The sequence below is a fragment of the Protopterus annectens genome, chromosome 9.part0 (assembly GCF_019279795.1).
Source record: "Protopterus annectens isolate FY-2018-M chromosome 9.part0, PAN1.0, whole genome shotgun sequence".
In the NCBI taxonomy this organism is placed as follows: domain Eukaryota; kingdom Metazoa; phylum Chordata; order Ceratodontiformes; family Protopteridae; genus Protopterus; species Protopterus annectens.
In genome coordinates this window covers 48,507,206-48,533,750 of record NC_056743.1, presented here as the reverse complement: position 1 = coordinate 48,533,750, position 26,545 = coordinate 48,507,206, and the positions used below count along the sequence as shown (strand labels likewise).

Sequence of the window (26,545 nt, the reverse complement as noted above, 5' to 3'; positions counted from 1 at the left end):
CTGCAGTTAGTCAACTTTGATCAGTCCAGTAAACAAACTTAAGGAAATAAGTAATAAAGTCATCCATTTTATTTCGGTTTTCTTCCACTATATTGTCAGTTTATGTTCAGTAGACCTTCTCTTCATGTACCATTTGTCGTAAAAAATAACAAATGTAGCTGTCAGTTGTGTATATGCGTGTTTGCCTAGCTGCACATATATACATTTCTCACCATCTTCCTTCCTGTCTTACTGTTTGCATGGTTGAGCAGTGCTTTCTTGCTTCTGACAAACACTGTTCTTTAAGCATATTCCTGGTCACATGATCAGAGTGCACTCCTGAGGTGCATCCTTCATGCCCTATTTCTGTAAAGCAGAGTAACTTAGTGCCATAAGCACTGATCTGTAAACATGCAGATACATTATACCTGCAGTGATATGCCCGCAGCACTATATCACATATGTGTGGTGAGCACACCTCAATCTTTCTGAACAGAAGCTAGCATGGACACTGTATATCTTTCATAACCAAATGTCTAGCATATGGAAACAATAACATACTTATCACCACCTGTATTACTACTTATGATGAACAGAGGCTATGGGTTGTAATTCATAGACTACTGCCATTGATATTTGATATGTCTGGAACCAGAAATATAAAGGTTCGACTCCCACCACTGATACCACTTAATATATAAAAGCTAATTGTCGTAGAGGTATATAATAAATCTATACTCCTGTCTTAAGTAATAACCATGTCCTGCCACACCAAGGTAAACTCTACATTCTCCAACTACAAGTCAGAGTTATAATAGTGGTTCCCAGGATTTTGCCAGTATCAGAACAAGCACAATGTCTTTCAATGTAACCTTGTCAACAGTAATTGAAAGCTGACTGTAATTATTTTGCAGATGATTATACATTTTCAGAACAGGGATAAAGGAAGGTTTTCTGCTGCCAACTCTGTACTCTCCATGCTTTAAAGTACACTGACACAAGTTAGTCAATAATAACAAAATCAATAGCATGCTTTACTGTTTACCATGAAAATAAGCCAGCCTTTAAATACATATAAGTAGCAGGTAGTTCAAAAGGAGTCGTTGTTCCAAGTGTAAATACCTCACAGCTGGGAGCAAAGGTAAAATGAATAAATGTTTTAATTAATAAATAAGCTGCCAGTGCCATTCTGGAGTGAATAATTATTTAATTAAATAAATAAGTTGAAACATTTATTTTCCCAGTAAGCATACAAATGGTTAAGGTCTGCACAAGAAACTGAAAAAAAATCACACATGACAGTAGATGCCCAGAAAAAGCAGTGTAACATTTAAATTAAAATCTGACTGTATCTAGCTAATAGATAAACTGCCTCTTACAGTTTTCAGTCCAGAATGTGATTTCAGACACCCTATAGGCAGCAGAATTTCAGCTTTGCCTCAGAGATGGGCATCAGTAGCCAAAGCAGTAGCTCCACTTTCTTTTCTTATCATCTATAATTGCTACTGTTTTAATTAAATGACAGTCAATCTATATATAAGCCTGAAATGTGCTTTAGTTTGGACTTAAAGAAGGCTTTCATGTCTTTACAGTTACATAATGAAGGGTAGAGGTAAGACTCAACAAGCTGGTTTCCAAATAAGGAAATCATCATGTGACCTAACAACATCTTTCAAGCAGCAGACTCTGTGATAGTATACATTTGTCAAGAAGCAAGGCCGAGTTAAAGCTTAGGGCTTTTCCACAGAAATTCAAGAAGCAAGGCCGAGTTAAAGCATAGGGCTTTTCCACAGAAATTCAAGAAGCAAGGCCGAGTTAAAGCATAGGGCTTTTCCACAGAAATTCAAGAAGCAAGGCCAAGTTAAAGCATAGGGCTTTTCCACAGAAATTCAAGAAGCAAGGCCAAGTTAAAGCATAGGGCTTTTCCACAGAAATTCAAGAAGCAAGGCCAAGTTAAAGCATAGGGCTTTTCCACAGAAATTCAAGAAGCAAGGCCAAGTTAAAGCAAAGGGTTTTTCCACAGAAATTCAAGAAGCAAGGCCAAGTTAAAGCATAGGGCTTTTCCACAGAAATTCAAGAAGCAAGGCCGAGTTAAAGCATAGGGCTTTTCCACAGAAATAAATGCACAGCTGTACAGCATTTTTTCAGATTTGATTTCCATATGATACCACAATGAAAAAGCTAAGTTCAATGCATCTTTTATTTATTTTTTCACTTTTAGGTTTAAACAAGTATTTATAGACATTTTTAGTCTGATACAGTTCTGATACAACCAGGCTGTTTTCTATGTACTTTCCTTTTGACAGACAGCTATTCTAACATTTTCATGGTACTCGTCAGCATTTTAACTTTTGAATAATGAAATATTGCCTTTTTTTTTTTTGTTTCTACCAAGTTTGCCACCATTGAGACAATAGTAACTTCCGTTGCTGATGAATTTCCGAAGTATCTACGTACCCACAAAACAATATTTACTCTTGTCTGTTGCATTGTCTTCTATTTGATGGGCTTCCCTATGATCACTCAGGTAAGAACTTTTGTAGAAGTTTGTAATATTTCCCATACTTATTTCTAAAATCTGTTTTTTTTTAAATAAATGTTAATTGCTTATAATAACAACAGACATACCTACAAATGTAATATTTTCTTATTTCTGCACAAGTATATGTTCACTTGTTTTCAGCATGTACATTAGACATACCAAGTAGCAAGGCACTAGGTAAAACCAAACGTTTCCATGTAGATCTAAAGTCACTCACTCTTTTGGATAATTTTGGTTTTCTCTACTGTTATTGCTGACCAGATAAACCATATTTTCTGAATTACAATATAATAACATTGAGAGTAAAATAATAATATACAATGGGCTGGATTCTAAAAGCTGTTTATGGATAGACAGTACGCAGAAGGAAGACTTCAGTGCAGCAGCTGTGGACGTGATTTCTGAAGATGCTCTGCAAGTAGTCTGAGTACTTAATTATCCAGCATAGGATAATTACAGATTCCAAAACACGTTGTGTACGCCCAAGGCAACTTAAATGCAACAAACTGCAATGCTGTCTCTGTTTCTGAAATCCTTGGGGTATGCCCTACTGCAATGCAAGGAATGGAAGTTATTAACATGAAATATTACAGAATCTGTAATAATACTGATAGAATAAAATGCTACCTGCAGTGAATGAACTGCAACAGTCTGCATTTTTGCAAGCTATGCAGGAGGATGTGGCTGTGTGTCCTGGAAGACAGCCAGCTAGAGTAAGTGCAAGGCTGCAACAAAGACAACTGTGAGATCAACAAATCATTGACAGGTACCACCTAGAAGACAGCTGGTGCAGGCTGTGTGCAACATGTACATAACACACATATCTGTGCATACATTGCAAGGCAACTCCATCCCTCTTAAAACAGAAATGTGTCTGAGCCTAGGTGTACTGGCATCTGGGACATTTCAAAGACACATGGGGGATGCTGTAGGAGTATCACAGATAGCTGCCAGTTGTACCCTGTCAAAGTACCTGGCAGCAATATGCAACAAAGTGGGTGAGTACATACACTTTCCATCTACCCCCATGGAATGGAGAACTGTTATCCTCCGGTTCTATAACATTTTAAACTTACCACATGTACTTGGTGCAATAGACTGCACTCACATCCCTATCAAGACCCCAATTCATCCAGAAGCAGACAGACACATCAATAGAAAGAGGTGGCCATCCCTGAACTGCCAGTTTGTGTGTGCAGCAGATGGCAGCATAACAGTCCTCAAGGCAGCATAGCCTGAAAGTGTCCACGATGCTGCCTTGTGGATGAAAAAAGTGGTCTGAGGGCTGCATTCCAACAAGGTAAAATACCTGAAGGAATAGTACTGGGTAGGTGCAAGACCACAACTAGGGTGTAAGCTAAGGGCATCCCTCTCAACATTACCTATGATGGCAACATATGTTTACTCCCCACAAAGGATAAATGTGGTTATCCACTTGAGCCGTGGCTAGTGACCCCATACAGTGAAACATCAAACCTTGCAGAGGAGGCCTACAACAGAGCATACACAGCAATATGAAATACCACTGAGCATGTTCTGGTGTGCTGAAATCTAGGTTCAGATGGCTGGACACATCTAGGGTGCATTACAATACACACCTGAGAAGACAGCATAGATGATAACCGTGTATGCCATGCTACACAATATGCTAACAACAGCACATGGTAATCTTTGCTGCAGGTGTGGGGGAACTACCCCAAGAACCCCAGATGTCTGAAAATGATATCCCACAGCTGTCAGAGGAGTAACAGTAGGACACAGAAGACCGAAAACACAGGTGTGGGTGACAGAGGGTGCAACAACAAGTGCAGGCCCAGGCAACACAGTAGCATCTGACACACAACCTTGTGTCATGACAAGCAACACATACATAAGTACACAGATTAAACACTGATGTTCAGGTGTTGCCCAACCACAGCAGCACAGGTTGCATCTAATGGCAATTACCCATTAGACATACACACTGAGCATCAGACAAAACAACATAATCATAACATATAACAGTTTGAACATATACAAATCTATTCCAACATGGATCATCAACTGAGGCCTCACCTGACACAGGTATACACACAGACTCATTTTGGTGTATGTGTGCATGGTAGACAACAAGGGACACACATCTGTGAAACACATTCCTATTTGTCTACTGTAAAAAGAATCAAACAGGAAAACATCTCAGGACATAATGCAGAACTGTTGTCAATATCATAAGTAATTTACAGCAATGTGAAGTAGGGGTAAACTAATGTAATAAATGGAGTCACCTATGTTTAGTAAAAATGTCAAACTGCCATGGCATAAGACTTCACAACAAACACAGACAGATGATATTGTCAGTGGTCTGCATAGCAATCATCACCACAGAGTGAGACTGACACTACCAGACAGTGTGGCTTAACTGTCAGTATTACTCTCATGCAGTCTAGGGTGACCATACTGACAACTCACACCATGGTCCTGGCCGCACCTTCCACATTTGGAAACACTTGGCCCTGATTGCTGCACAGAGCAGACTGATGGGGTGATGCCAGTATGTGGAGATACATTAAGGATACAAATGGGGTGACACCAGCATGTGTAGATACACTGAGGACACTGATGGGGTAATGCCAGCATGTGGAGATAGGACACTGATGGGGTGATGCCAATATGTGGAGACACACTAAGGACACTGATGAGGTGATGGCAGCATGTGGAGATACAATGAGGACACTGATGGGTGATGGCAGCATGTGCAGATACAATGAGGACACTGATGGGGTGATGGCAGCATGTGGAGATATAATGAGGACACTGATAGGGTGACACCAATATGTGGAGACACACTAAGGGTGCTGATGGGGTGATGCCTCTATGTGAAGACACACTAAGGAGACTGATGGGGTGATGGTAGTGTGTGGAGATACACTGTGGACACTGATGGAGGTGACACCAATATGTGGAGACAGACTAAGAGCACTGATGGGGTGATGTTAATATGTGGTGACACACTGAGGTCACTGATGGGGTGATGACAGCATGTGGAGATACACTGAGGACACTGATGGAGTGATGGCAGGATGTGGAGACTCATTGTGGGAAGGATCATGAGTGCAAGTTGACTGGTCATGACTACCGGACCCAAATCAGATGGGTCAGAAGCAGAAGTGTGTGCATATTACACTATAAATATTGATAAACAAAAACAGAGTGCAAACAGCTCGAAAGAACCTTCGATACTTCTGATTTTGTAACAGTTTTGAAAAAGTTTTAATGACAAAAAACGGACTTCAACGAACTTCTACATAAACGCTATTAATCCACAACCATAGTATGCGTTTTCGTCCAGCATAATAGACTTCATCAGACAATTGACAATACTTAATTGGGCATTTAAATATCAAACTGAAGCAAACATTGACCAATAAAACATTAAATACATCCTTCAAATGTGCAAATCAAACAGTCCTACCTCATAAATAATTAAGTAGTTAATGCATTTCCACTATGTTAATCTATTACTATTAAATTAAAATCCTTACACCTCATATATAATACAAATCTTAATAAATAGATAAAATGTATTAAATGTATCCTGAATAAATTAATAAATACTTTAAATACTGTGTAAAAATGTATGTAAACTTAAAATGTATAAATATATGTCATTACCTAAAAACAATACAATACAAACGCCATCTGGTGTTGAAAACCACTTACTACACTCAAATTTTATTAGCTTTTATTTTTAACAAGGATACTATACTTAAAAAATCATTTAAGCCAGGTTTTTTACCTGCTTCTAAGTATATTTGCCACCACAACTCCTTACTTTCCAAAATCTCTTCCCAATTACCACCCCTAGCATCCTGTTTAACCTGTTGGAGGACAAAAAACTGAAATCTGCAACCCACACAATTTCTACTATGTTTAAACAGAGCATTTGTCTCTTTCTCCTTTAAAATGTCATAAGAATTTTCATAAATTCTTTTCTTTAGTTCTCTTTCAGTTTTTCCTACATAGTAGGAGGGACATTTATTACAGGTTGCCAGATACACCACTCCTTTGGTGTCACAATTGTAAAAGCCTTTACTTTTAATTAATAATTTTTTACTTTCTAAAAAAAATTCACTTTTATTACTAATGTAGGTGCACTGTTTACACCTACCACATCTAAAAGTTCCTACTTTTTTATTAATATTAATCTGAAATGTATTCTTTTTCCTTTTCTCTAACATATTCTTTAAACTTCTAGAATTCCTATAAACTACCTTTGGTTTGATATTATTAATTTCTTCAATGTCCGTAAGGGCTACAAATTTATCCCATTCTTTTTGTAGTGTGTCTCTAACTTTAAAGTTATACATATTGTATTCCACTATCAACTTTCTTTGGGATTTTTCCTCTATACTCATGACCTTATTCTGTCCCTCTTTGACTGTCAAAAATTCATGTACTCCTATAATTGGTTTAAATCTATCACCCCTACCCTCTTCTACTTCTCTTCTAATATCAGACACAAACTCCCTTGGATACCCCCTTTCTATAAACATCTTTTGCAATTTGTTACATTCCAGTTTTTTGTCCTCCAACAGGTTAAACAGGATGCTAGGGGTGGTAATTGGGAAGAGATTTTGGAAAGTAAGGAGTTGTGGTGGCAAATATACTTAGAAGCAGGTAAAAAAACCTGGCTTAAATGATTTTTTAAGTATAGTATCCTTGTTAAAAATAAAAGCTAATAAAATTTGAGTGTAGTAAGTGGTTTTCAAAACCAGATGGCATTTGTATTGTATTGTTTTTAGGTAATAACATATATTTATACATTTTAAGTTTACATACATTTTTACACAGTATTTAAAGTATTTATTAATTTATTCAGGATACATTTAATACATTTTATCTATTTATTAAGATTTGTATTATATATAAGATGTAAGGATTTTAATTTAATAGTAATAGATTAACATAGTGGAAATGCATTAACTACTTAATTATTTATGAGGTAGGACTGTTTGATTTGCACATTTGAAGGATGTATTTAATGTTTTATTGGTCAATGTTTGCTTCAGTTTGATATTTAAATGCCCAATTAAGTATTGTCAATTGTCTGATGAAGTCTATTATGCTGGACGAAAACGCATACTATGGTTGTGGATTAATAGCGTTTATGTAGAAGTTCGTTGAAGTCCATTTTTTGTCATTAAAACTTTTTCAAAACTGTTTCAAAATCAGAAGTATCGAAGGTTCTTTCGAGCTGTTTGCACTCTGTTTTTGTTTATTTGGTATTTTGAGTGCCTTCCACGAGGGTTTTTACTATAAATATTGATGCCTAATGGGCAAAGTTTGGTCTGCTGAGAGAGGGGCATGCCTCTCCCATGTGGCAATTGGCTAAGCACAGTCAGAGCATGCAGAACCATGCTTGTACTATGGCACTGCTGTAGTACTGTCATAGCCAGACACTCTGTGGACTAAGCCTCAGATAACATGCTTTCATTCTGTGCAGGTAATGACATCATGATCTCACAGTGTCAGCACTCCTTTCCTTCATGCAGCACACCCAGCTGGTGTGCAACATGATCTGTTGCACAGGCAAGTACACAGATGTCAAATCCATGACATTGTTGGGAACCTTCACTTGCCTGTAGGTGCAGGTGATACCATCTGACACATGTCCATACACACCAGCTCACACTAGCTATATGCCTACATCTACTGTGATGGGCAGTATCAATGTGTTCCGGGGACTATCAACATCACTAGCAGACTCAACATGCGGATGTTGCCTACAGGCCTCATCCTGTGTACCATCTAATGTCCACTCATTGCCAGAACAGCTGGACACATTTTCCTCCACATCTGAGGTTACAGCTGCATACACATGACTGTAACCATCTGGGCATGACTATATCACCATGTCAGTTTCCTGTATGCCAGGGGCAATGCTACCATACACATACACATCAGATCTCACATTGGGATCAGTGGATGGGCTAATGGAGGATACATGCATTGAATGTGCTAAAAGAAGAGACAGATGACACAGGTTAGGAGAACATGATTACATCATATGCTGTATGTCATTAATGACATATGACACATGTATCTCATTGCAATGTTACAGATAATAATGACTTACTATGAAATCTTCTTACCTATGTATGAGCCACAAAATCTATATAACAGGTAAAAAAATGTGTCCACCAGCAGGATCAACAGACTGAGGTTCAACAGACTCCTCCAGTGATTGACTACCAAGAACATTTCAGTTTACCACCCAACGGACAAGCTGGCCTGAAGGCAGATGGTGAGTCAGCAGGAGAAGGACAGACACAGTAATGGAGAGGAGACTGCAGCTGTACCATAGGCACATCTATGGCTGATACCATATAAAATGGTAACCTAAATGTAGAGGAAAAACACCTAAAAATGGAAACTGTAAAAGAGAGAATCACCATCCTGTCTGCATGTGATCATCAGACTTACAAGTATCTACTGGTGGAATAAACAATTGCTTGAGGTGTGCTATTATGTCAGGAACTATAATGCTGACTTAGTATAGAATGACATAAGTTTCAGTTAGAAGACATATGCATGTACTGTAGTACATGGGAGACATAGGCCCTGGTAGTACTGTAGCACATGAGAAACAAGTGTCCTGGTTAACTACTGTATTACACAGGATGACATACATCCTGGTGTATGTACTGTAGTACATGGGATACATAGGTCCTTGTGTAAGTACTGTGGTATGTGGGAGACATAGGCCCTGGTGTATGTACTGTGGTACATAGGATGACATAGGTCCTGGTGTAAGTACTGTAGCACATGAGAAACAAGGGTCCTGCTTAACTAGTCATACATCCTGGTGTATGTACTGTAGTACATGGGATATATAGGTCCTTGTGTAAGTACTGTAGTATGTGAGAGACATAGGCCCTGGTGTATGTACTGTAGTACATGGGATGACGTAGGTCCTGGTATAAGTACTATAGCACATGGGACACATAGGTCCTGGTGAAAGTACTATAGCACATGGGACACATAGGTCCTGGTGTAAGTACTGTAGCACAATGGAGACAGGTTCTGGTGTAAGTACAGTAGCACATGGGAGACATAGGTCCTTGTGTAAGTAATGTAGTATGTGGGAGACATAGGCTCTGATGTATGTACTGTAGCACATGGGACACATAGGTCCTGGTGTAAGTACTGTAGCACATGGGACACATAGGTTCTGGTGTAAGTATAGTAGCACATGGGACACATAGGTCCTTGTGTAAGTAATGTAGTATATGGGAGACATAGGCCCTAGTGTATGTACTGTAGTACAGGATATGACATAGGTCCTGGTGTAAGTGCTGTAGCACATGGGACACATAAGTCCTAGTGTAAGTACTGTAGCATATGGGAGACATAAGTCCTGGTGTAAGTACATTAGCACATGAGACACACAAGTCCTGGTGTAAGTACTGTGGTATATGGGATGACATAGGCCCTGGTGTATGTACTGTAGTACATGGAATGACATAGGCCCTGGCATAAGTACTATAGCACATGGGACACATAGGTCCTGGTGTAAGTACTGTAGCACATGGAAGACATAGGTTCTGGTGTAAGTACTGTGGTATATGGGATGACATAGGTCCTGGTGTAGGTACTGTGGTATATGAAATAACATAGGTCCTGGTGTAAATACTGTAGTATGTGGGAGACATAGACCCTGGTGTATGTACTTTAGTACATGGGAGACATATGTCCTGGAGTAAGTACAGTAGTACATGGGATGACATAGGTCCTGGTGTAAATACTGTAGCACACTGGATTCATAGGTCCTTTTGTAAGTACTGTAGTACATGGGAGGCATAGGTCCTGATGGAAGTACTGTAGTACATGTTACACGTGTTTCCTGGTGTAAGTACAGTAGCACATAGGAGACATAGGTCCTGGATTAAGTACTGTAGTACATGGGAAAGAAGGAACCTGGTGTAAATACTGCATTACATGGGATGACATAGGTCCTTGTGTAAGTACTGCAGTGAATGGATAACATAAGTCCTGGTGTAAGTACTGTAGTACATGGGATGACATAGGTCCTGGTGTAAATACTGTAGCACATTGGATTTATAGGTCCTGGTGTAAGTACTGTAGTACATGGGAGACATAGGTCCTGGTATAATTACTGTAGTATATGGGAGACATAGGTCTTGGTGTAAGTACTGTAGTACATGGATGACATAGGTCCTGGTGTAAGTACTAAGTACTGTAGTATATGGGATGACATTAGTCCTGTTGAATGTACTGTAGTACATGGGAGACACAGGTCCTGGTGTAATTACTTTAGTATACAGATGACAGAGGTTGACAGAGGTCCTGGTGTAAGTACCGTAATAAACGGATAACAGGTCCTAATCTAAGTGCTGCAGTACATGGAAGAAATAGGTCCTGGTGAAAGCACTGTAGTACATGGGAGACATGTGTCCTGGTAAAAGGACTGTAATGGGATGACATAGGTTCTGGTGTAAGCATTGTGGCATATGCAGTGACATAGGTCCTGGTGTAAGTACCATAGCACATGGGAGATATAGATCCTGGTATAAGTAATGTGGTATATGGGATGACATAGGTCCTGGTGTAAGTCTAGTAGCACATGGGAGACATAGGTCCTTGTGTAGGTAATGTAGTATGTGGGAGACATAGGCCCTGGTATATGTACTGTAGTACATGGGATGCCATAGGTCCTGGTGTAAGTACTGTAGCACATGGGAGACATAGGTCCTGGTGTAAGTACTGTGGTATGTGGGATGACATAGGTCCTGGTGTATGTACTGTAGCATATGGGAGGCATAGGTCCTTATGTAAGTACTGTAGTATGTAGGAGACATAGGCCCTGGTGTATGTACTGTAATACATGGGATGGGCTCTCTATTACTCTATCACATATGCAGGTTGTTGACTGTGTCTTTTGTCGAACTGAAAAGCGTAAAAAGGCAAAATAGTGAAGCGGCTTTTCAGCGAATTCTTTCCCTGGGAAAGAATTCGCTTGGCAACTTTCAATACTTTGCCATTTGTGGCACTGTAGTGCGATCTCAGAGTTGGTATATTTAAGTAGGTGAGGTATGGGGGGCTTCTGTAATGTTTTACAGTTTTTTTTTTCAGAACAGTGTTTTTTTTCCCTTGGAAAAAAATTGCTGTTCCGAGGTTTCAATGTTGTAAGCTTTTGCTTACATGGGGTCGATTATGTGTCATTTGCTCTTCTGAGCATGTGATATAATATTGGCCCCATGGGATGACATAGGTCCTGGTGTAAGTTTTGTAGCACATGGGACACATAAGTCCTGGTGTAAGTACTGTAGCACATAGGAGACATAAGTCCTGGTGTATGTGCTGTGGTATATGGGATGACATAGGTCCTGGTGTATGTACTGTAGCACATGGAAGACAGGTCTTTGTGTAAGTACTGTAGTATGTGGGAGACATAGGCTCTGGTGTATGTACTGTAGTACATGGGATGACATAGGTGCTGGTGTAAGTGCTGTAGCACATGTGACTCATAAGTTCTGGTGTATGCACTGTAGCACATGGGAGACATAAGTCCTGGTATAAGTACTGTGGTATATGGGATGACATAGGTCCTGGTGTAAGTACTGTAGCACATAGGAGACATAGGTCCTGGTGTAAGTATTGTGGTATATTGGATGACAAAGGTCCTAGTGTAAGTACTGTAGCAGATGGGAGAAAGAGGTCCTGTTGTATGTACTGTAGTACATTGGAGACAAAAGTCCTCCTGTAAGTCCTGTATAGTACATGGGAGACCTAGGTCTTGGTGTAAGTACTGCAGTACATGGGACACATGGGTCCTTGCATAAGTACTGTAGTACATGTGAAGACATGGGTCCTGGTGTAAGTACTGAAATACATGGAAGACATAGTGACTGGTGTAAGAACTTTAGTATATGAGATGACATAGGTCCTGGTGTAAGTACTACAGTATATAGGAGACATAGGTCCTGATGTAAGAACTGTAGTACAACAGGGACATAGATCCTAGTAAGTACTATAGTACATGGGAGACATAGGTATTGTTGTAAGTATGGTGTAAGTACTGTAGTACATGGGAGACATAGGTCCTGGTATGAGTACTATAGTACATGGGATGACATAGGTCCTACTGTAAGTACAGTACTGTAATACATGGGATGACATAGGTCCTTGTGTAAGTATTGTAGTACATGGCAGACATAGGTCCTGGTGTGAGTACTATAGTACATGAGATGACATAGGTTCTGGTATATGTACTGTTGTACATGGGATGCCATAGGTCCTAGTACTGTATTACATGGGAGACATGGGCCCTGGTGTAATTAGTGTAGTACATGGGAGACATGGGTCCTGGTATAAGTACTGTAGTACATGGGAGACGTAGGTCCTGGTGTAAGTACTGTTTTTCATGGAAGACATAGGTTCTGATGTAAGTACTGCAGTAATTGGGATGACATAGGTCCTGTTGTAAGTACTGTAGCATGTGGAAGGCATAAGGCCTGGTGAAGATGAGTACTGTGTTTGTCCTAGTCACTGTCGGTATGGTTATCATTTGAAGTTTTCTGTTTGATTCCATGTAAATGACACATGCTTTCCTTTATTTTGTGGTTTTGTAGTGCTGTGCAAGGAAGGCAGATTTGTACCCATTCAATGGACATTATTCTTTGTGATGACTTCCAGTGGTATCACTTTTTCTGCTGATGGGACAGTCACAAGTTACCTATGTCTATAAGAGACATCACTGCAGTTGACCATTACTGCATGAGTGGTGTGCACATATACAATTGTAAATACCTCCTTTGATGGATTGTGGCTGAGGGGAAAAATGTGTATGTCTTTGCAGGTGGAAGGGAAAGGGGGTCCTAGTGTGCTTTTGGCTATTCTGGCCTGATAATGATTCAAGGGTGTTTGCAGCAAACTCTGCTTCAAGGATTATTGTTGGAGAGGATTATAATAAGGTATCTGTGGTATTTATGGGCTTTTATTGCTGCATCTGCACCATGGTGTATACATGGTTTGGGATTGTGGGAAAAGGGCTTCCTCACATACCCATGTGGAACCTTATGTGCATAAGGGAAAGAATGTTCTGAACCAGGCCTAAGCCTACTGTTGGGATGCACACATTAACATTAGGGGCCAGCCCGCTCTGTTCCCCTACATTACCCCATTCCCACCCACCCCTATCTCATTTCCTTTATACCTAAGCTAACCACACCCCCTGTACAATTCTCAAGTACACAATCCTCCCACCTCAGCTAACCATACCCCACTAACTTTAACTCTTATACACAACTTCCTCCTCAATAACCCCGCCTAGACTCAACCTCTCATGATACCATACTACACTCTACTTTCCTATTCCTCACTACCCGAATTCACACCTACTCTCCAGTCTGAATGAAAGACCTAAACTACTTGCCCTACAACACTCTATTATCAGGCATCCTCCTCCTTGCTTATTATGCTACTAACCCACATAACTTCAAACTCTGCAAACACCCATCCCCAACACTCACATACACCTCACCATACCTCCCATGCAAAAGTTATCATTATATCATCACCAAGACTTACCCTAGATTAATACTAATGTCCTCCCTTCAATACATATACAACACACCAACACTCAGTTGTCCTTCTAAAGGGATAACCAACTTATAACCAAATTGAAGCACCTAATTGTGTACTCTCTAGCAAAGATAAAACTGCAATCAAATATCCATCCCAATCCTGGGCCCATATGTACCTCCCATGTAACCTACCCATTACCTCCAAGCTCCTGTTACTCCACATCCACCCATAGTCTTGCAGACACCATTGCCTATACATCTTTACCTATTACCAGTAGCTCTGACCTTCTCATTACATGCTTTAATCTCAGAAGCCTTGCAAACAAATTACCTGAATTACATGCCACCCTTGCCTCCTACTCCCCAGACATTGCAGTCATAACTGAAACCTGGTTAAAGTCTCATATCAAACACTCTGAAATTACTACAAATGGTTACAATATTATAAGACAGGACAGGATAAACAAACTTGGTGGGGGTGTAGCAATTATGTTTAAAGAATCACTTAATCTAGAAAAACTAAACTGTTCCCCACCAGACATCTCTCATGCTGAACTCCTTATCACTCACCTCCAAATTAATCAATTTAACATCATAGCCATCTACCTACCACCAGGCAAAAACCTGCACAGCATAGAATCCCTCCTATCCTGGTCATCTTTTTCTCTATCCCAAGAAACCATCATTCTAGGTGATTTCAACCTAGACTGGTTTTCCCACTCCTCTGACATCCCTACCTCATTTATAAACTTATAAAACTTCACCCAAATTATTAAATACCCCACCCACATCAACAAGCAGTCTAGACTGGATTTTAACCAACAAACCAAACCACGGGTGTGATGACTGGGGAGAGATGGACGAAGGCTGCCAGCCTAGTCAAATGGAATTTGATATATAATTCTGGCATTTGTAAATAAATGTAAAATACAGGCATGTTTTCTTGAATGTAAAAGAATACTGTGAAATGTGGAACTGCAAAATATGTGACAACATTGCACTCTACTAGCCCAGTGAAGCATGTTGTGACCCTTTCATGTTAGAATTTGGCTCCAGTGCATCTGGATGAAGGTTTCATGCCCATTGCTTTAAGGATAATGTTTATGACCAGAATTTACATGTGGATGGTGCTTTACTGCTCAGGTTTCTGTTAGAATATACATGTGAAATGTCTTCTATTGTTGTAAGCTTCTGAGCAGGTGTTAGATTGCTAAATAATGTAGTTTGTTTGCCTGGGAAAACCTAAGTGTCAACATGATGTAATTTGGGAAGGACCCAGCAGACATGTTTGTTAGTAATGTTTAAAAACTATTGCTCAACAAGAGACTAGAAGCATTTTGATCTTGATATCCAACTTATGCAACTCTGCCTTATGCTCACATGTAAGTTTTAGCAATGTGATTTCTTGTAGGAATAGTTAAAGCTAGTAAAGATTAATTATTTCTTTGAAATCAGACCTGTCCTACTGTATTGTTTTAGTTATCTATGTGGTGTAGTAGTTTTGTCTTGTGTTTTAATTATTTTATTTATTTATTTATTTTACATTTGTTGACCAGGCTAGTCTAACTGGATATATGTCCATTTTCAATAGAGGCCCGGGGAGAAAAGCTCCAAGCATAAACATAGGTAGTATCACCACATAGAATATATACAGTAGTACCATGAGAATGGTATACATTGTTTCGATTGTATAAGTAGTAAACAAAACATAGAATATATATGGTAGTAACAAGAGAATGTTATACATTGTTTCGATTGTATAAGAGTATACAATTGCACAGAGTCTAACAGTAGGTCTAAGGTGAGATTAAAATTTGAGAAAAAGCAACATATGAGAGAAAGTCAAAGAAAAAAGAGTTAATATTTTTTAATATACTAGAAGGAAAAGTCTCATTAGGTTACCTTAGGAGTTAATAGGTAGGGAACATAGAACAGTAGAGTAAAGCAGTAAGGAACAATAGAGTAGAGAAGTATAGGGAGTAGAAAGGGGGGCAGTGGAGGTATCAGTCCGGGTTAGAGCAAGGACAGAGCCAGTGTATTTTAAGATATTCTTTTAGGTGTTTTCTAAAAAGAAACAAGGAAGTAAGAATTGAGAGTTCACTTGGAAGTTGGTTCCAGGTTTTTCCCACTGTGTTGGAAAAAGTGAGTCCCCAGCTTTGTTGTTAGATTTTGTAGTGGAAACTAGAAGCTTGTTAGCAGAGTGTAATGTTGCAAGATTTTTATAGGGAGTTATTAGATTAGTGTGGATTGGGGTATTATTAGGGTGGTAGAGGATCTTTTGTGTGATAACAAGTTGTTGACAAAGTAATTGGTTCTGTAGTTCTAACCATCCCAGTTGTTTGAGGTTGAGACAGTGGTGAGTTCTGAAGGGAGAGCCAGCGGCAAATCTGGCTATGTTACTATAGCTGGTTGATAGTTTGTTAAGATTGTTCTTAGAAAGGTTGGTATATATGGCTGAAGCATAGAATAGGGTAGAGATTAGCTGGGTTTGGGCAATAGTGGTTCTAGCTATTGGGGTAAGGAAGGGTTTGATTCTATAAAGGGAGCCTAGTTTTTTGTTGACTGTCTTTATGGTAGTATTTATATGGTCATCATAGCTAAGTTTGTTGTCTATTGTTATTCCCAGGAGATGGGTTGTAGTGTCAGGGGAGATGCTAGTTCCATTACTAGAGGTTACTGAGAAGTGAATTTGTGGTGACTTTTGTGTAGGAACAAAGAGCAATAGTTTTGTTTTTTTTGGGGTTCAGGAGGAGGCATTGTTCCATGAACCAAGTTTCAACAATGTTAAATACTCTCTGGGTGAGGGTCTGGAGCGAGGTTGAGGACTTGGCTGAACATATGAGAGTTGAGTCATCTGCATATTGAATGCAGGTGGCTAGAGGGATTTTGGCATTTAGATCATTAATAAATATAGAAAAGAGAAGTGGGCCTAATATAGTACCTTGATGTACTCCAATGTTCACAGGCAGGGGAGTAGACAGATTATTATCCCAAAGCACAGCTTGCTGTCTGTTTTCTAAGTACGATGTAAACCAGAGTAATGCTTGTGGGTTAAGTGACTGGGCTTTTAGTACATTAATAAGCAGATAACCATCAGGTTGACCATGTCAAATGCTTTTGATAGGTCGATAAACAGTGCAGAGTAAAGAGAGTTATTGTTATGATTTTTGTTTATACAGTCAGCAAAGGATAGGAGGGTGGTAGTTGTGCTGTGGAATGGTCGAAAGCCATGTTGACAGTTAGCAAATTGATTATTGTGTAGAAGGTGGTGAAGTAGTTGTTGGTGGATACATTTTTCCATTATTTTAGCTATTGGAGAGAGTAGGGAGATTGGTTGAAAGTTGGAGAGCTCAGTAGATGTCCCACCTTTATGTAGAGGGATTATGTGGGATACTGTCCATATGGAGGGGATTGTGCTTTCAGTAATAAATCTATTTATAAGGATGGAGATGGGATAGGCAATGACTTTAGCAGCAATTTGCAGGTATTCTGCTGGTAGGCAGTCAGGAGAAGGAGTGCAAGGTTTGAGTTTTTAAAGGAGGTTGCAAATGTGGGATGTAGGTCCAGGTTGTATACAGAAGGTAAGAACAGGATTGTAGGTGGTATTTAGTGGGGAAGTGTTTATAGGTGGTAATGTATTAGCTAGAGTTTGAATGGCTTCAGTAAAGTAGTTATTAAAGGCATCAGCAATTTGCCTAGAATTATTATGGGTGATACCTGATGGGGTGGGTGTTTTTGAGTGTCCAGGCTGAAGTAGTTTGTTGATGCCTGACCAGAATCTTTGTGGATTTTGTTGGTGGGTTTGTTGTAGGTGAAGGTAAACATTTTTTTGTCTAGTAGAATGTCTTTTTGGTGGCATTTCTCAATTGCTTAAAGTAAAGGTGATCTGATGGGTTTTTTGAGGCTCTCCATTTGGCCCAAATTTTATTTCTTAGGAGGATCTTTTGCCTGGTTTGTTTTGTGAGCCATGGGGCTATTTTGGTCCTGGTTTGGGAGGTGCAGCAGGGGGCATGGTAATCTAGGATCTGAAGGAATCTAGTATTAAAGTTGGTCACTGCCTCATCTAGTTGCATATGATGCAGTGGTGTCCAGTCACATGCTTTCAGTTCATTTTGGAAGTTCTCTGGTTGAAAGTTTTTTTTCGATCGGAAGGTTTTGAAAGTATTACAATTTGGGCTATGAGTTTCTTGTTTAATTACATAAGTTAGAGCATGGTCACTGATATCATCTGGAAGGATACCTGGTTTGTAAGTTTCAGGATGACTATTTATAAGGATCAAGTCAAGGATGGATTATTTACTGCTTGGTTTATGGATTCTAGTAGGAGTGGTTATTATTTGTGAGAAGCCATAGAGATTTACGTTATAGAGCTACACTTAGTCCAGTCTATATTAAAGTCACCTAGGACAATGGTTTCCTGAGGTAGGTGGGTAGAGAGGCAACTAAGTATGTTTTCAAGGGTTTTGATATTATTTCCAGGGGGAAGATAGGAGCAAATTAGATAAATAGATTTAGTGTTGTTGATTTGTAGTTTGGCAGTAAGGGTTTCAGCATGAGTGTCAGTGGGAAGGAAGGTATTGAAGGGTAAAACATTGAGTTCTGATTTATACAAAATGGCTACTCCCCCACCCTTTTTGGTTTTGCGGTCACATCTCAGGATGTTATATCCAGGAGGGGTAATTTCCTGGTCCAGAGTTGAGGGTGTGAGCCATGTTTCTGTAATACAGAGGATATCAAATTTGTGCACATCTAAGAGTGCATGAAGTTGGGTGATTTTGTTGCTAATGCTACGGATGTTAAGGTGAGCTATTAGGAGGGAGTTAGAAGGCCTTTTTGGGGTAGTAGTTTCATGAGTAATTAAGTTATGTGGGTTACTGTGAATTCCTGTTTGGGGGCCAGGGTTAGGATGAATATCACTATCTTATAGAGGATGTTGTTGAGGTTTAAGTATAATTTTGAGGAGTTTGTCGTAGTTAATTAGGGTTTTCTTGTTATGGAAGTAAGTAATGTGGGTAGATATATGGTACTTTGGAAGTATATAGCTGGAAGTAGAGGTTATGTTAATGTGATTAAGGGGGTTTCCATGAGTAATTGGTAAAGTTTGCTGGAAGGGGTGGTGATAATCAGGCAAGGAAAGGTGGTCTAAGAAGGTTAGTGTGTAAGGTAGAGCTAGAGATGCTAGAGTAGTAGTTAGGAGTAGTAAGTGTGTGTGTATTGAATTATGTGTTGAGGCCATTAGGGTGTGTAGGATGATTGGTAGGGTAGGTAGAGGGAAGGACTTTAGAGAGTGATAAAGTGATGGTAGTTGATAGGAAAGATGAGCTAAAAGATGTAGATACAGTTAGGTGATATTGGATTATATGGAATGAGCAAGTAGTAGTAGGAGAGTAAGTTGTAAAATGTTAGGTATACGGGACGAAGTAGTGTGGAAATGTTGGGAGAGGGCAGGAAGGTGATGTGTGGTTTAGGGACTTAATGATGTGTAGTTAAGGGACTTAATGAGGTTGGCGTGGGGTTAAGTTGGGGTTGTCAGTGATTGGGTGAATGAGGGGAAGGGGTGCGGCTGGAGTTTAAGTTTAAGTTTAACAGCACTGGGGGTGGGTGGAAATTGGGGGTAGGGTAGGGGAGCAGAGTGAGCCCGCAGGGCGAACGGAGCGGGGTCAGACCAAGAGGGAAAAGAATAGACTAGAGAAAACAATCAGTCACTGGGACACAGGGTAAGAATCCTATTTTCTATAAGGCAGTAGTACTATGTGTGAGAGAGTAGGTAAGTAGTGGGAAATAATGAGGGGAGGAAAGGGAAGGAAAAACAAGTCTACTGGTAAATGGAAAAACTTCAGAGAAAAGGGAAATCAGGTAAGAAGTAATGTAATGCTCTGAAGTTTGCTGCCACCTAGTGGCTAAATGGAGGAAAGGTAGAGTAAAGAAAAGTGGGGCCTAAGGGTTAGATGTTTGATACAGAGATCCTGCATTTAGTTGCAGAAGGCTATAGCCCTTAGAAGCTAAAAATCCACAAGGAGCTTAATGGTAGCACAGAGACATAGATTGGGAGGGTGAGGGGTGGGGGTGGATGAGGACTGCGGCAGGCAGCTATCTCGCACAAACAATATTCAGCAATAACAACAATCAGCATTTGAAACCTTCTACATGTGGCTGGTTTGTGTAGAGATAAGCTCTAGAGTACATTACATATTTATAGAGGTTGTTGTAATAGGCCACTCTTAAAGTAAGCCTTGACTGTTAGTCATACTACCATTGGATTATAATATTGCACAGTAATAACTGGACACCCTTTTAAGGGCCTTTTAGTAGCTGATATTATTAGCTGGGTGGTGGCAGTAATTACTACCTTATGGTCTGGGTAAAGGGGCACAGCTGGAGAATCTGTGTCAGACATTCCCGGGAGTGTCTGTGTGGTTGTATAACCTCTTCTCAAAGTGTGTGTGTGGTGTGTCAGCTACTTGGCAGGGACACGAAGCACTGGTTGGACAGAGACAATACTGGAGGTTCTAGCTTGCCCAGCTAGGCTGAGACCTGGACCCTATAGCTATGTCAATGGGGAGTCTTATTGGGGACCTGGTGAGCAAAGGAGCAACCAGCCCCAGACTGACTGTGATCTTTGTGTGCACTGAAGGGAAATTGTACTTTACTGTGCGTATTAGTTATCCTTTCCTCTCTTCTCGGAGATGACCTCCCTGGTGTTTCAGTATTTCGAGATTATAAAGTGTTCCCAAATATATATATATATATATATATATATATATATATATATATATATATATATATATATATATATATAGGTTTACTATCATAATTTCGAAAATAAAAAAAAGTGTACTTATTAGCGAAGCATTTCACCAAAAGTACACAATTCCAAACATTCCTAATGTCGGAAAACAGCTGTTAATGTCGAAAATGTTGCTCACATTTTCGACACTTAACAGCAATCCCACCCTTCCCTTAACTCCCTAACTAGCTAGACTAAAATCACATTTATGCAAGGGGGCAAGCCCCCCTGCACCCCCCTGTGGGGGGCTATGCCCCCCACACCCCTAGCTTAATATTCCAACTCTGAGATCGCACAACAGTGAGGAAAGTGATGTATTTCCCTAACTGCACTGTACCGCGATCCCTTTACATAAGCAAACGTTATTGTGAATGCACAGTCCATTTGCAATTATACTGTTCGCTCATATAACCTGCCGAAATATAAAGTATTCGAACATCTGTTGTTTGAATACTTCATAGCTGTGCAACTGCATGGCAAAATTTTAATGGTAAACCATAGTGGAAAGAAGAATAAAAATAAATAATATGAAATATACATACATTTTACAGAACTGTGATGAGATAAAAGAAAGAATAATGAAATAAGGGACACAGAAAAGAAAACAGATGCATGAAAAGAATAAAGAAAAGGTAAAAGTAATCTTACATAGGAAAATATTTTTTTCTGAAAGGAAAGAAAGAAGTTTTTTCTTGTATAGAAAAAAGCAAAAATTAAAAAGGGAGATGCTATCATAGCTGGCAAAGGAGACATAAAATACAAACAAGAATATATGTACGTGGATATGTAGGTGCTAGAGAATTTTGCCAAGAAAATGTGTGAAAAAGCAGAAATTTTGAAAGCTTGGACTTTTATCACCTTGTGGAGTTTCACTTTTCCTTTGGATGATCCCTTTAAACAAATAAGAATTCACATTTTAATATTTTAAGTTCTGGAGACCGCATGTCAGGCAAGACACAGACAACATGAAGTTATTCCTTAGTTAGACTGAGACAGCAGGAAAGTCAGTCAGTTAGTGTCGGAGATTTACTTTACAACTTGCAGTCAAGTGATATTCGGCGAGGCTAGAAGGTAATTTTAATTTAGATTTAGTTCGCATTTTGAAAGGAATGGGCCGAATTGCCGGTATTCAAAACCACACAACAGAAACCGCCAGCGAGAACAACAACCTCCATTCCAGGCTTGGAAGATGATGCTGAAATTTATAAGTGAGTTAAAGAGGAGAACGTAATCAACAGAAGAAGGCAGCGAGGGTTCGTGAGTGACTAAGTGGTGCCCTTGAAACTCGGTTTTATTCATGTTGCACACTATTGCGAGTGAGTAGGTACATTTTGGGAATGATTAGACTACAGGCCTCGAATTTATCTCCATAAGCCGTTGAAAATTGATATTTCGTTTTGCCAGCATCGAGTGGGACTGTAGTGAATTTTTCAAGTTTGAAACTGTATCCAGTGGGTTCGGATTGTCATATTTCGCTCTCCGGAGTTAAGCTGTTGGAACTGAATATCATTATTCTCTGGGGACTTGTGTGTAAAAATTTCCGATTTTCCTCAAGATATTAACAGTGTTTTATGCTGATATATGTGCGTTGGTTTGAATGGAACAGCTTTTTTCCCTCTTTGCAGGGGTGTAAGCTGTTAAGACTGAATATCTTTACTCTTTGGGGACTTGTGGGTAAATCTCATTTTTTTTTCATGATATCTACAGTGTTTGATGCCAGCTATATGGGACTTGTTTCGAACGGAACCGTTTCTTTCAATGTGAATTAAAATTGCTTTTGGAAGTGCTCGACTTTGGAGTACGGACTTCATATAACTACCAGTTGGGATTATCAGTTTTGTATCACGCATTTGAGTAATTTGCAAATTTAGTCAATTTGGTGTGATTTAAATATAACACCCAATTGTTTTTGTTTTGCTGTACTGCTATTATATATGAGGGCCTATTTATTTAGTATGGCTCTAATTTTGTCGACTTGTGCCTTTACAATCTTATGCTGACGTATGTTCGTGATATATATGTTTACACACACACACACACACACACATATATATATGTGCTTATGGCCTTGAGTTGTACCCCTTATATTATCTCTTTAGTAAATACACATATTTTTGGGTTTAACACTTTGAATTTTTGATATTCTGGCTAGCTACATTTTTATAGCTTAATCCAGGTTACTATTGAATACCATACTTTCAGTTCATTATGTGTTGAGATAGGATATATCTAAGGGCTGACACAATATATTCTTCTCTCCCCAAGAAAGCCTGCCTTCAGTGCCCTCTACCCTTGCATCCTGCCTCTCTTCCCCCACACCTTTGTATCAACTTTACTCCCACCATCAGACTTACCTGTTGGTTAGCTCTCTTTACTGATTGTCTCCCTCCACATTTTACTCCTTTGTCTCTTCCGCTCCGTTAAGCCCTCTTGGTCTCACTCCGCTCCCCTACCCTACCCCCAGTTCCCACCCACCCCCACTACATCTAGCTTTATAGCCTGACAACCACACCTACTTCCTCCCAAACTATCAAACTCCTCCCCTTCCTCTTCCCATCCCCTCCCACCCCACCCCTCTCTATACTCACATGACAACTTCCCCTCATCCTCCTCGATATAATTTTAGAACTCATCAACACAACATGTCTCTCAGTTATTCATCCCACCCAATTCAACTGCTACTCCTTCTCAGCCTCACTTATTTTTACTCTCTTACACAACCCTCTCTCATCAACCATTATACCCACTTACATACCACCTTTCATCTCCATACAACAGAACCTCACTACAATAACCACATCTCTCCTAACCTCTACCCCCTCTGCAACAACCTATGTTTCCACTATAAAATTATCCTTCCTCATAAAGTCATCACACCCTCACTATTCTTCATATCCCCCTCTAATCCTACCACCCACTCTATTCAAACTAAACAACCCAAATACCTCTTCTTACTAACCAAACTTCTAACTTCAATACTTTTATCTGGTGATATACACCCTAACCCAGGTCCAAACCACTCCTCAAATCATAAATCCATCCTATTCACTTCTCTTAATGCACAAAGCGTAGCAAACAAAATCCCTAACCTTCATGCATGGATATTCCATAACAAACCTGACATCTTAGCCATTTCTGAAACCTGGCTAAAACCCCACATTAAGGATGCCGAGATATTACCACCAAACTACTCAATCATTAGATTAGACAGACCCTACAAAAGGGTGGTGGAGTAGCTCTACTCTATCCATCCTCCCTATGCCTAACACCTTACAACAAAACCATTCCCCAGTTTTCTAATGCAGAACTACTGCTAGCTCATCTCCAACTAAATACACACAAATCCATTGCTATAGCCTCTCTCTACATTCCCCCTGGAGATAATATCCCAATACTTGAAAACATCCTCTCCTGGCTATCAAGTATCATTAACAATGAAACTATAATCATGGGAGATACCAACATTAATTGGTCCTCCATACAGTCACCTACACACCCCCTCAACATCAACCTTTTCAAATACTCTCAATTAATCAACACAATAACTAGGCCATCCAAAGACTTCTCAAGTGGCAACATCTTAGACTGGATTCTAGTCTCCCATCCCCATAACTACACTGACAGTGGAACCCTTCCTGACCCCCTCAGTGATCATCTTCCCATCTTCACTACACGTCTTCCAACTCCCTTACAAGTTACTCACAATTACATAACTACCAGATTCCATAAAATTTCAACCCTGACGCCTTTTCCAGTAACCTTAAATCTATTAATTGGACTCCCTTAAAAACCCTACCACTCGAAAATGCAGTATCCCACTTTAACACTACCTTCCTAAACATCCTAAATAATCATGCTCCCCTAATAACCAAAAGAATAAAAAGGAAAGCAGCCCCCTGGCTAACTAAAAATACAATTACTTCCATGCGACTCAGAGACAAAACATGGACACAATACAAGAAAAACAAATCTACTTCAAACCTCAATCAATACAAAAATATACGTAACTCAGTGAAAAAACTTATCTCAATAGTCCGGCAAAATTACTTTATTCACCTTCAAAACAATCATAAAACTAACCCACGAAAATTCTGGACAAGTATAAATTCACTCTTAAAACCTGGTACTATAGAAAACCCAAACCCCAGCCCAGACTCACAGGACATAGATCTTGCTACCCAATTCAATTGTTTCTTCATAGACTCTATTTCTAAACTTACTTCCTCTTTTACACACAATAATTCACCTAATACCTCCTCTTCTGCCAACCAACATCCCCCTCCTACTCCTTTGTCTCATTCACCCTCACCTCAATCTTTTCCTCATACTCCTTTGTCCCATTCATCTCCACCTCAATCACACCCTTTCTCAATTAAACCTACTCCTACTGCTACCATAAGAAAACTCCTACAGAAATTAAAACCAGGCACCAATGCCCCTGACAACATTCCCTCATACTATCTCAGTATTGCTGCTGATGCCATTGCCCTCCCTATCAGCATCCTCATCAATCGCTCTATCCAAGAAGGTCTTGTTCCCGAATCCTGGAAGAAAGCCTATATTATTCCTCTACACAAAGGTGGAAATAATACTAACATCTCCAATTTCCATCCTATAGCCATCATCTCTCCCATTTCTAAAGTCTTGGAGAAATGTATCCACCTTCAACTCCTTCCCCACCTCTTGGACAACAATCAAATAACCCCCACCCAACATGGATTCAGACCCCATCATAGTACTATGACAGCCCTTCTATCTTTCCTCAAAACTGTTAACAAAGCTAGGGATTCTGGACTCATTGTATCTACCACTCTTCTTGATCTTTCCAAGGCCTTTGATACTATATCCCATAACCTACTTCTTACTAAACTATCTAATCTAAACCTTTCTCTCACTTCACTCCACTGGTTTAACAGCTATCTCTCCAACAGACAACAAGCAGTCAAATGGAAAAAAGCCACTTCCTCCTTTCTAAATACCCCTACAGGTGTCCCACAAGGCTCCATCCTGGGCCCCCTTCTCTTCAATATTTTCATTAATGACTTTTATCATGCTATCCCTCAAGCTAATATTATTCAATATGCAGATGATTCCACAATCATCTGCACTGCCTCATCCATACCAACTCTACTAAAGCTTACCCAGGAAGCCTTCTCCACCACTGAAAATTGGATGAAAGACAACCATCTAGCCCTTAATGCTACTAAAACCAAACTCATGATATTAACCCCATCAAAAAATACTAACATCGATCTTAAATCATTCTCCATCTATAGCCATAATAACATTCCCCTTGAGCTTGTATCAGAAACCAAACTATTAGGAGTCCAAATTGATGACCAGTTTAAATTCCACTCCCATCTGCTAAAAAACATAAAAAAAACACACCAAAAACTTGGAATGCTCTACCGTCATTATCGCTTTCTTAGCCCAGCTACCAAAATTACACTCTCAACTACATTTCTCTTACCCTCCCTCCTCTATGGAGCACCCCTTCTCACTAACCTCCAATCTTCCCTCAAAACCAAACTATCCTCTTGTTACAATAAAATTGCCAAATTTGCCACTTCTAACAAATCATCTATACACCACTGTGAACCACTCCACCAACTAAAATGGTTAGAACTACCCAACTACCTCTCATATACC

The 26,545-nt window shown here is 39.6% G+C and overlaps 1 protein-coding gene across 2 annotated transcripts in view; it reads left to right on the top strand.

Annotated features, from left to right (window-relative positions):
- SLC6A5 (solute carrier family 6 member 5) overlaps positions 1–26,545 on the top strand; it is a 1,534,607-nt gene that overhangs the window by 1,087,599 nt on the left and 420,463 nt on the right. For both annotated transcript variants that reach the window (XM_044082549.1, XM_044082548.1), the window contains exon 12: positions 2,375–2,506. In XM_044082549.1, coding sequence (XP_043938484.1) covers positions 2,375–2,506 — 132 coding nt within the window. The remainder of the gene's footprint in view (positions 1–2,374; positions 2,507–26,545) is intronic.